At 34.8% G+C, this 12,948-nt stretch overlaps 1 protein-coding gene across 1 annotated transcript; it reads right to left on the bottom strand.

Annotated features, from left to right (window-relative positions):
* Positions 1-2,637: 2,637 nt before the first annotated feature.
* On the bottom strand, positions 2,638-5,175 carry LOC107629055 (pentatricopeptide repeat-containing protein At1g71210, mitochondrial). The gene has a single exon (XM_088508120.1). The coding sequence runs from the start codon at positions 5,166-5,168 to the stop codon at positions 2,907-2,909; it is 2,262 nt and encodes a 753-aa protein (XP_088364246.1). The 5' UTR covers positions 5,169-5,175; the 3' UTR covers positions 2,638-2,906.
* Between the last annotated feature and the right edge of the window lie 7,773 nt (positions 5,176-12,948).

The following is a 12,948-nucleotide window of genomic DNA, read 5'->3' as shown; positions in this document are numbered from 1 at the left end:
CATTTTTCAGACCAAAAGGCATTACATTCCATTCATATTGTCCAAATGGAACTGTAAATGCTGTTTTATATCGGTCTGATTCTGTGATTTGGATCTGCCAAAAACCGGATTTCATATCAAATTTTGAAAAAATATTTGCTGAGTTTAATCTATTAAGCAAATCCTTTTTGTTTGGGATAAGATAACGAATCCATTGCAAAGCTTGGTTCAGAGGTTTGTAATTGATGACAAGTCTAGGAGTTCCTCGTTCTATTTCAGCTTGTTTATTAACATAAAACGCAGAACAGGACCATGGACTCTTGCTAGAACGAATCAATCCCTTATCCAAAAGATCTTTAATTTTTTTTGACAATGCTGCAAAAGCTGCTCATTCATCTGAATAGGGCGGGCTTTTGTAGAAATTTTTGATTCCTTGAAATCTTTTTCATAGGGGAGATCAACAATGTGTTCTTTCCTATTTCAGAAGGCATGAGGCAAATCAGAACAGATAGAATTTTCAATTTGATTTGAAAGATTTTTGATCTTATCTTAAATCTTTGGTTGAGAAAGCTGTGATTCAAGGGTTTTAAAAGAGATTTCTTCTTTTAAAAAGCAGATCTGTTTGGTTTTGGATTCAATTAGATTTAGGGATCTCTGCTTTGGCGAGTCTAGGAACTCAAAGAAAGTTACTTGTCCTCCCACAAAAGAGGTTAGTTCAGGAAAATCTGCCAGATAAGGAAACAAAAGGATTATGAAAGGTGTCCCCAAGACTACATCATTTTTTATATCCTTTACTATAACAAATTCGGTGGGAATTCGAAGATTACCCTTTTCTACAAAAACATTAGTTAGTTTGAAATTGATACTTAGCCTTTCACCCGTTATTGAGCTAAGGCGTTCAGTAGACTTTTCGATATATTTTGTGGGGATAAGACCTTCCTTAATACAGTTTGAATCTGCACCAGAGTCAAAGAGTGCAATGGTGTCGAAAACAAAATCTTTAACGACAATTCGGATATGAACACGATGCTTCATAAAAGAGAATACATTTATTATTCTCAGGATTTCTTTTCCCTCGTTGTCGTTAGAAATCTTATTTTCTTGTTCCTTAAAACACTCAGTTTGGTTTAAAAGAGAATCAAGTTCTTCATCACCAAATTCTTCTACCAGAGTCAAAGAGTGCAATGGTGTCGAAAACAAAATCTTTAACGACAATTCGGATATGAACACGATGCTTCATAAAAGAGAATACATTTATTATTCTCAGGATTTCTTTTCCCTCGTTGTCGTTAGAAATCTTATTTTCTTGTTCCTTAAAACACTCAGTTTGGTTTAAAAGAGAATCAAGTTCTTCATCACCAAATTTTTCTTCTTGCATTAATTGCGAGAGAATGAGCTGATGATTGTCTTGATTTCTTTTGATTTTCTGGATTTCCCTTTTAAGATTGTTAACCTCAGTCTGGAGGTCCTGAATGGTTATGGGGCGAATAACTTGTTTTTCTAATTTTTTGAAAATAGGTTTGACATCATATTTATTGCTGAGGACCAAATTTTTGGGTTTTTTCTCTTTTTGTAAAGATCTTTTTAATTTCAAAAGAAAATTTTTCTTTCGTTCTGGATCACCAATAGCCTCTATAGCATCAAACAAGAGATCTTGATCTTTGGATAAGACACTAATCTGCTTGACATCGGAATCTGAGGATGATTCAACATCATCTATTTGGATATTGTTGATATCATCCGAGGATTCTCGTCCAGAGTCATCATCAGAACTTTCAATTAAAAGATTGTTAATCTGATCTTCAATCTGAGGATCAAGGTTCAGATTATTAATCTTTCTTTTTAACCTACAATATTTGCTAATATGTCCTGGTTTTTTACATGTATAGCAAATAATGGGATTTTTCTGTGGGTATTTTTGAAAATTGTTTTGAAAACTTTTCTCATTTTTGAGGTTTTGGAAACCTTTTCTGTTTTTTCTGAAATTCTTTTCAGGATTAGGTTTAAAAACTTTTCGATTGGATGGTCTTTTAGATTTCCGTGGATGACAAGCAGGAAGACCAAATTGTTCACAAAAAGTTCCCAGATCAATACGATTTTGGGTTTTCTCACGAGCAAGTTGTCTTTGGATTTTATCATCTTGATAAATCTTCAGAGCAACCTTTTGGATGAAAGAAATGAGTTGACCATAACTTAACTCATCATAGGGTATTATCCCGTCTGGGGTTAAGCTACGAATTTTGTCCCTCACTTTATCTCCCAGAGATTTGGGGAGTCCAGCAAGAAATTTTTCTTTCCAGAAAGGTTGTTGACTGTCTTCTCTGGTATAGACTCTAGTAAGAAAGGTGTCCTTATACCATCGAAAGTCAGACAAAATTTTGCACCAAAGATTGGAAAGCAGTTCAGCAGATCGGTCTTTCCAAAGAGATGAATCACCTATGAAGTGGCTTGCTATGGTAAAGATTAAGGTGTTGACAGCATCATGGATTGGTTCCCCGTCATCACCAATAATGGGTGGGTTCGTTTTGGTCATTGAGCTTTATGGCTGAAAAGATAGACTGTTTTTGGCCATCAGAAAGGTAGTTATCCCACCATCCTTTGAGTTGGCCGGAGAAACCAGAAACAATAACATTGAGGTTAAGATGCAATACATCAAACTTGCAAAAAAAAAAACAGTATCAGATAAAAATGAAGTTAAATCAAATATCACAGCTTATGTAAATCTAATGTGATAAATACAATGTGGAAACTATTTTATTTCCTATTGCTTCCACACATAAAAAGAAGTTTTTTTTTTTTTTGGGGGGGGGGGGGGGGGGGGAATAGTCAACATAAAAGGATTGCACAGGATGAAATATTAATAAATGATAGAGAGGAAAAAAAAACTAAATCCAATGCATATCTAACGCATACTGATCAATTGTTCCTTAAATGAGCATTCTGGTTTCTCTGTTGGATAATATCCTTTTACTTTCTTGAAACCACCTCTCAGCCTCGTCTCTCATCTCATGCCTTTTGAAACCATAAACCAGGATGGTATAAGTCCACCGGTTGGGCTCAAAGCCCCTTCGACGCATCCTTTCAAACAACTCATAAGCCTGCCCCATATCACTCTTACATGCTTTTCTCAACAACAAATTGTAAGTGTAAATGTCAAGTGGAAAGCACTTTGCTATTAGTTCCTCCAAGTCCTCAACATGGCTAACTCTACGATGATCATAAAATGCACCAACAACAAAGCTAAGCATTGACCAATCAGTTTTTCCCTCCTCTTTCACTCCTCTTAAACGAACACAGGCATTGTAAACTTCCGGTGAAAACATAGATTGATAAAGAAGTACGTTACCGAGAAAAGAGGTTAATTGACGTCCCATTTTCTCATACACATTAACAAGATTCACTGCCTCATGATATCTTTTCGATGAACAAAGCTCCAGTACAAGATTCTCATAGCATTCAATGCTTGGATGAAAACCGTCTCTTAACATTTGTTGTAAGAGCAGATACGCAGGTTCAGGATTCTTGCTTTTGCAAAGAGAAACAACCAAGCAATTATATAACTTTCTAGAAGCCAATCCACGGGACCAAACATTATTAAAGAAGTTAAGAGCATCATAAGTCCTTCCACTTTCCAAATAAGCTTTCAACATAAGAATTAGAGAAGATGAAGTAGGCTGAATGCCATTCCTCTGCATCAACTCAAACACTTTCCAAGCCAACTCAGCCTGCCTGGCATGCCCAGCCGCATCAATGAAACAATCATAAATATAATGTTGACGATCATTATGGGACAGCATCTCAAACAAACTGAAAAACCGAGACCTTGAATTGTCCATCTGAAGTAAACAACAAACAACAACTCTACATAGAGCCGGTGTCACTTTATGACCCTTCTCCTTCATTTCAACGAGAAGACGAGCAGCAATATCTCCCCTATTCAACTCTTTAAAACCCTTTATCATATTTGCATAGGCCCTGCTAGAAGACGCACCTTTAAGTTCCCCATGTATCAAATAACTATCTTCCACTCTTCCCGCCCGGCACAATGCCATTATAAAGTTGTCATACGTGGAAGCATTAGGCATAATTTTCCATTCCAAGGCAAAATGGAGCAACTCTTTCATCTCATCAATCATGCACTCTCTACACAGAACATTAGCAAGCCTAGTAAAGGTCCCTGTATCTGGAATAAAACGGTGATGGATCGAGCTCTTCAACACATTGAATGCTTCCTTGGCGTTTCCGTCCCAACACAAAGCAAGTATCAAGTGCTTATAAGCCATATGATTTGGGGACAGCATAAACTCTGACCTCGACTTGAATAGATCAAGAGCGACATCCGCCATTCCCGCCTTACAAAAGAAGCACAGCACAGCATTCATGGTAGCCGTATTCGGTGGAACATCAGTCTCAGACATGTCTGTAAACAAATCATACACCTCGATGAGTCTGTTCTCCCTCAAGAGCTTGTAAATCAACACGTTGTAACTCCCCAAACCAGGTATGTATCCTTCATCTTCCTTCTTTTGTCTGTAAAACTCCAAGGCCTCATCCAACCGGCCACCCTGCACAAGGTCCATTATACAAACCTCATAAGTATGATCCAACTGCACCAGTCCCAAATTCCCAAATTCCCTAACCAACCTAACAGCATGATCTAACCTATTACTCCCACACAAAGCGGGACCACGGCGGCGGAAAGATTGGAGGAATTCGTCGAGGTCTTCCACTGATGGGGCGCGAGCGAGGATTCGGAAGATGGCGGAGAAGGTGCCGCGAGTGTGGTGGAAGTCGGGCTGGCGGCCGGCCCAATGGAAGAAGCGGAGACAGGGGTAGACGTGTGCGGCGGCGGTGCCATGGTGGAGTACGGTGAGGACGAAGGACTCATCGAGACGGGGGAGTGTTAGGGTGGAGAGAGAGGCATTGACGGCGGCGTCGTCGTTATAGGAGGAGGAGTCCGTCGAAGACAGAATCTGAAAGATTCGGGTGATGAGTGGGTCAAGCGTGTTGAACCAGTCCTTGATGGAAGATGCGACGTCGCTTTGGTTTATTTTTCTTAAGACGGTGTGGGAGTTATGAGAAGAAGAAGATGATGAAGAAGAAGGAAAGGAAGAAGGGTGGTTGTTGTGAACGAGGAAAGAAGAGAGGAGAGATCTGCGTTTGGTTATATGTTTTAGTGGCTGTAGCATTGTCGATGTTCCTTCTTCAAACCTAATCTACGCTCTTTTTTTAATTTGAAAAAGTATAAGAAGACAATGAAAATATTAAACAATGTGAATAATGAATAGTTAGATATTTAATTTAATAAGTATGTAGATGATTATATTAATTATTCTTAATTAGATTATTATTTTTTTATTTAATTTATTTATGCACAATTAATAATAGTTAGATGTTCAATTCATTAAGAGTGCAAATGGTTAAGATTTAAGAGGTAATTTAGAATGGAATATTTTTTTACTTTATTGAATTAATTTTAGAGTTTATTGGTCACCTTGTTTAGAAGAGTTATTGATTACCTAACAAAATCGCTCTAATTTTACACAAACCTAACTTAGTTCTCAATATTAAGCGTGTGTTTAGCTTAGCGTTTCGAGTATCAAATTTATGTTTAGTTTTTTATTTGAAAGTTTTACTTTTTAGTTTAATTATTTTTTCTTCTTCTAAAAGCAAACGTGATTTTACTCTCAAACCCAGGTTTATCTAGGGGTGGCAAGCAGAGGAATCCGCCCCACTCTGCCGAAAGCCTGTCCCGCTCCACTTAGTAAATTGGTCCTAAAATTCCATCCCACCCGATCTGTCACGGCCCAAAATGAGCCATGATCGGCGCTCAGGAAATAATCCCCAAGCAAGCCTAACCGACTCAAATATAAGTTGAATAAGAAAATTACAAATATTTTAAATAAATTTACAATGTCTAAAATAAATAATTACATATTTTTAACAAACAAAAAAATAAAATAAATATGGGTGGATCCTGCCTGTGACATATGGAGCAGATGACGTCTAAGAACTCAACAACGAATAGATATCCATTGCAGATCATTACTCTTGAATAGAAAGACTCACATAATCAAATATTTATTCCTGAAAAATATTTTTAGAAAAACGGAGTGAGTTTTGCAACCCAGTGACTAGACAGTACATCTATAATTCACATGAGATCATATAAATATAATTTTAGTTAGAAGATAATAATTTATATAAATAAGTGAATCAATAAGGGAGTTCTCATACAGAAATCAAATCAAAAGTCCACACTTGGGCGGCTCCACCTCTATGGGTAGCCCTTTCCTCTTATGTGTCCTAACGGAATATCAGATCTAACGTGTGGCCTACACGTTAGGCTAGCAACACCCCTGCTAGCTGGAGTCTGAGTCAGATGCATCTAAGTTAACGTCATAACTGCCGTTAACTACGGTTTTCTAATACGAGCCTCCCAAACCAATTCAAAACATATAGTTTCAAATACAATAATTCTTTAATCTCTCAAATATATAAGGTATCGAATCAAATCAATCAGATAATACTTTTTTATCAAAAATATTTTCAAATCATACTTTTTCAATCATAGAAACATATTTCATAATTTCAAAGTCAATAAGTACTAACAAATACTTCAATGCTTCAAAAGTATATATTCGAGTAAAATCAAATGTTCTAAAATAATATAAAACTTCATCAAATATATATATAGTCTCATGTAAAATTTTTAAGATATGAACTTCATAAAAATATTTTTTTCAATTATAATAAATTAATTATTTTAATCAAATCAAAGTTCTTCAACAATAGTTTTATAAATGTAATTAGAAACTCAGAATAGCATAAACCAACAAAATTAACGGTTATAAATATAAAGCCTACTCACAAATTGGTCCCAAGGGACCGAAGAAACCAAATCAGAGTGCCAAGGAAGGTTGAAGTAGAACGGAATGAAAGAGCACGAAATTTGGACCGAGGTAGTAGCAACAACTTCGATTTCTCACTGTAGCAACCTCAACAACAGCCCTAGTATCAATAACATAGAGCAACCCCAATAACAATGGTAGCGAATCTAATAGCCTACGGTGGTTTAAAACTAAGCAAAGATAAAAGGGACAGCAAACATGATAGGATAGAGTCAATAATAGAGCTTTATGGCAAGACAAGGTAGAACAAGTTTAGTCTTACCAAAGGAAATAAGAGGATGGAGCATCAGCAGCTCCGGTGACCCCCCACCGGCAAGGACAGAACAGGCAGAAGCAAAGCTGAGCTAGGGCAAACTTGCAGAGGTTCCAACAGCGGCTTCCGGTGACGTCAGCGCGATCCCCGGTGACCAGAGGCACGGTGGCGCAGCTTGCGACAACGGCGGAGGCGTACTAGCTCCCCCTCCTCGCGAGACTCTCCTCTCTCTAGCCATTGTGTTTCTCTCTCTCTTCGAAGCCCCATACCTGCAGCCGCGACAGCAACAACGAAGCTCCCCTTCCAGCGGTAGGGACGGTCTCCAGGGACAGCACCTCCTCTCTCGCGCATCTTCCTTTCTCCTTCCCCCATTCCCTGTTTCGAACTCCTTCTCCCTCTCCCTACCTGATCCGCAGCAACGACGGCGACGTCCAGCCTCACCGGTGTCACCCCCTTCTCCCCCTCTTCTTCCTTTCTTCTCCCTCTCTGTTTTCTCTCGCTATTTTTCTTTCTTTCATTCTCAGCAGGGTATGTGTGTGTGTTAGGAGAGGGTTAGGGTTTAGAAAAGGGGTAAAGGGTAGTTTAGGTATTTTGATAAAATTAAAGGGTATATGTAAAATGTTTCAAAATATCTTGAGATGTTACATTCTACCCCCCTTAAAAAAAAATTTTCGCCCTCGAAAATTGATACTGTATGAAAAATGTTAAATGGTTTTAGCCCTTTTTCCAAACATGAGAAAGAAGTATAATCAGGTGCAAAAATTACAGCATAGGTGTGTGTTAAAATGATGCGGTTGACATTTACGCCCTCTTGTTCTCTTGATAAGTCAAACACACATGGCGCTTTTCACTTTGTCCATCACTCCCAAAGTACATTCTAAAGTCAAACGTCAACACTAACTTTTCAACTTGTACCAAAATCTCCTTAACTTCCTCCTCGAAATACTCTTAATTCATAATCTTCTTGACGTCGCCATGTCCTAAAACTAACGTATTGCTCGCTGTATCTAGAGATTACACGTTAACCAATAGAATCTCGAGTTTACTCAAAGGAATACAAAACTTAGGAAGAGAAGAACAAGCATCTCAGATGCTGTTCGCAGGAATTCGAAAGGATGTGTAAGATCGCAATAATTAAACAAGGATGTACAGAAACAATGAAATGTGTCAAAAGAGAGTTAAGCCACATATTAACAAGGAAATTTGAATCGAGGGACTTCGATGGAAGCAATAAAAGGGAAGATGGAGTATTAGGTCGGAACAAGTTCAAAATGAATAAAAGAAGTACAAAGCTCACAAGAGATGGCCACTAAAGTCGATGACAATGTTCACAAGGATTTAAAAGAAAGATTAGAAACACAATCAAATAAGACATCCATCAACAATGAATAAAACTAAGAGAATTATTTCACATCCTCAAGGAAAAATATGAGACGAACATTTCAAAAGAAATAATAAAAGCATAAAGTTATCACGTCACACAAATTCAAGTTGAAACAAAAAGATTCAAGGTTTATGAATTTAAGATTAATAGCAATCAAGGGCAAGGGTTTTTTTTTTTTTTCAAGAACCTTGGGGGATACTAGATGCACAATCAAGCGAGGATATGCATTAGTAAAAAGACAAAATCAACAACAGAGAAAGCAAGCAAAACATAAATTAAAATAAGATAACACATTCTGGAATAGACAACTTAACAGTCATAAAATAAAAAAATAGTAACTATCACAAAGTCGGCATGCTTCTTTTCCCTTTCTATAGAAATCTTCGACTAAGTACCTTTGGGATTATTAGTTTATTACCATGACTTTGGACCTTAAATAATTACATCAATATAAAATTTGATATCTCCTAACTCAAAATAGTAGAAAGTTATGTAATACATGGCAAGAAATGTAATTGATCTCCTTGTTGTTCCTTAAGCAAGAATTTACATATACATTTAGGTATTTAACTCCTTATGATCGCTGTTGGTAAAATACAGTCATGTGATTTCTTATAATCATGCAGCTAGACTTAGTATGAAGTTCTAAATAAATTCACAAATAAAATACTGATAATAATAAAACTAAACTTTGAAGTACTGCCAATTAATATACTAAAATCAGTTAAAATAACTATTTTTTTTTAAAATATAATCCAACACATAGTAAAAGAATTTTAGAAAATTGGTATGAGGTCATATTTTTTATAAAGATAAAACACCAAAAAAAAAATTCACCTTCATAAATAGTCAAGTGAACTTAAAGCTCATAAACTTAGGACAAACTCAAATACATATATTAAATCTAAATATTTGAAAATATATCTCCCAAATCCTTGTCGTATCTTGGAAAATATATAAAGAAAAAAAAATTTTTTTTTTGGTATATACGGAGCCTTTCACAAATTTCCAACCCAGAAGTGAGACTAAGAAACCCAAAAATAACCATTACATACAAATCAAGAAACTCAACAGTCCAATCACCAAAGAAATTGACTTGCTTGTTACTTAGAAAATCTCAATGATCTCTATTAATATTAGTCATATAACCACATTTTGGGTTCAATCATAGTAGAAATCCATTTATCACTTTTTTCTTCATATATATTATTGTCTTGAGTGCACATGTATACAAATTGTAAGCTTGTAGCTTTCTAAGAAACATTTAGCTCATGTTATATTTTATTATCTTATTATCAAAATATAAGAAAAATCAATCAAAATTACAAAATTAATATTTAGTATACTATAATAAAATTAATGTAAAATATCAGTTAGATTATCAAAATCAAAGTACAAGATCTGGCAAGACAAACTGGAAAGGATGCAATTTCAGTGTATTAGAAAGTATAAGAGATTTATTGGCAACTCTCTACTTTAGGTCAAACGTTCTTGTATTTTCTGTCACAAGAATAGCATTTAAGTATATACACAAAATACAAAAACCAAAAAGCAACTATATCACATGAATGGCAAGAGAAATGACAAGTGTGGTACGTGTCAATGTCTTTGTTGTAAGAATTAATAAGAAGAAAAGAATTTTTTTTTTTTTTGGAAAAGATTACACCAATTAATTCATGGTGATAAAAAAAATCATAAAAAAAAGTAGCATTGTCCCATGCACTCCATTAATATAACACTTAACAATAAAACTCCCAACATATGCAACAATTCAAGGTTCAAACCAGAACATGATTAACTTGCACAAGGTAAAGTAACTTGAAGCAAAATGCTTTTTTTTTTTTTTGGATTATAAATTTAAAACAAGAAACAACTGAAAATCAGTAAACAGATTAGGAACTTGTAAGTAAAGAGTCTTCAATAAAAATCCAAACAAGCAAAGCATTGCAGAAGTGCGAGAGTAAAACTTGCATTGATTAAAAGTTTAAAACAAAGATCTATAAAGGAAGGAATCTTAAACATTCAAAGCACTTTCCCATAAAATAAATAATGTTACAGTATTCAAAAATCAAACAAATAAAATGCATAAAAAGAGAGAACTAACCAACAAGTATAAGTTCAAAACTTTTGAAAGGTATTGAACACAATGCTCAATTCGGGCGTTGAAAAACAACAAAGAATTTTAGATTTCAGAACATGATTGAAAAACAAATTTAGGAGGAAAGAAAGACCTTCTTCAAAATTCAATACAATATTCAATACACAATAAACTAAACTGGTTTGAGTTATTTTTCACAGCAAGATAAGAGTATTAATCCAAAGCAGCATCAACCAGTAGGAAAACAAAAAGAAAAAGAAAAAGAAAGCACGGGTTTTAAAGAAGTAATTACTACACAGAAATTTCTATACACAAAATTCATGCCCCATAATTTGCACGCTATTTTGAGTTTTCTTACCATGAAAAATATGAAGCGTTGTCAGTATACAGAAGCAAAATGAGTCAAAGTTGAAATCCAAAAATTTTAGAATTAAAGGAATCCTAAGATTGAAAAGAGAAGAACTTGAAGGTTCCCAGAAGAAATAGTACCCTCGAAAGAAAAGCCACGTTCAAAAAACAAAACCATAGCAGAACAAATTATCAAACAAAAAGCTCAATCAAACTTTCAGATAGAAAAAGATCTTCAAATCAGCTAATACATAATAAAAAAATTTGCCACACCTAAACAGAGAAAATTATAATTCCAATCTAGCAAACAAGAATAACACTCCATATATATGTTTGTCACATAGTTCTTCTACCAGAGCAACCGAATAACAGTTTTTAAATTTATTGATTCGAAAGAAAGAATCACGAGTGGTTCAAAATTCTGTTAACTTCAAAGATCATCAACATAAGAAGAACAAACTTGTTTTATTGAAATCCAGAACAAAGCATCTAAATCAGCAGCTAAGTAAATCCACAATCCACAAATCTAAATACAATTCTATAACAGGAATAAGATAAAAATTCACAGCAAAAACATATCGAATCTTCTAGATAATGGATGAAATCTTGAAATCAAAAACCATAGAAAGCAACATGAATATGAAGAATATTAAAGCAAATATTCACAAAAACGAGGAAGATTGAAACTAGCTACAAGGCAGGAATCGTGAACCAAAACCGAAACTAAAGTCATTGCAAAAGCTAGTTCAAGAAAAGCTACCAAATAATAACTCAAGGTTGGATACAAAGAAGAGGAAAGAGGTGTCAAGAATCAACAGATGACTCATGATGACAAGAACCAAAAGCCAAGAATGACAGAAAGACAAGGATGACATTCCTATAGGCCTCTGATAGTGCCACAATTTGTACAAATAGGCGCGCTTCTATTTATACAATTGTGATCCTACCATAGGACACTTGCTCCATATTACACAGATTAAACCTAAGCTCTGATACCACTTTGTCACGGCCCAAAATGAGCCATGATCGGCGCTCAGGAAATAATCCCCAAGCAAGCCTAACCGACTCAAATATAAGTTGAATAAGAAAATTACAAATATTTTAAATAAATTTACAATGTCTAAAATAAATAATTACATATTTTTAACAAACAAAAAAATAAAATAAATATGGGTGGATCCTGCCTGTGACATATGGAGCAGATGACGTCTAAGAACTCAACAACGAATAGATACCCATTGCAGATCATTACTCTTGAATAGAAAGACTCACATAATCAAATATTTATTCCTGAAAAATATTTTTAGAAAAACGGAGTGAGTTTTACAACCCAGTGACTAGACAGTACATCTATAATTCACATGAGATCATATAAATATAATTTTAGTTAGAAGATAATAATTTATATAAATAAGTGAATCAATAAGGGAGTTCTCATACAGAAATCAAATCAAAAGTCCACACTTGGGCGGCTCCACCTCTATGGGTAGCCCTTTCCTCTTATGTGTCCTAACGGAATATCAGATCTAACGTGTGGCCTACACGTTAGGCTAGCAACACCCCTGCTAGCTGGAGTCTGAGTCAGATGCATCTAAGTTAACGTCATAACCGCCGTTAACTACGGTTTTCTAATACGAGCCTCCCAAACCAATTCAAAACATATAGTTTCAAATACAATAATTCTTTAATCTCTCAAATATATAAGGTATCGAATCAAATCAATCAGATAATACTTTTTTATCAGAAATATTTTCAAATCATACTTTTTCAATCATAGAAATATATTTCATAATTTCAAAGTCAATAAGTACTAACAAATACTTCAATGCTTCAAAAGTATATATTCGAGTAAAATCAAATGTTCTAAAATAATATAAAACTTCATCAAATATATATATAGTCTCATGTAAAATTTCTAAGATATGAACTTCATAAAAATATTTTTTTCAATTATAATAAATTAATTATTTTAATC

The sequence above is a fragment of the Arachis ipaensis genome, chromosome B3, assembly GCF_059453495.1.
Source record: "Arachis ipaensis isolate K30076 ecotype BB chromosome B3, ASM5945349v1, whole genome shotgun sequence".
In the NCBI taxonomy this organism is placed as follows: Eukaryota; Viridiplantae; Streptophyta; class Magnoliopsida; order Fabales; family Fabaceae; genus Arachis; species Arachis ipaensis.
The sequence above is the reverse complement of the archived record's forward strand: the minus strand, read 5'-3'. Positions and strand labels throughout refer to the sequence as shown.

What these genes read in the sequence shown, in the direction of transcription:
- LOC107629055 (XM_088508120.1), bottom strand. Translation starts at nt 5,168, where the DNA reads ATGCTACAGCCACTAAAACATATAACCAAACGCAGATCTCTCCTCTCT.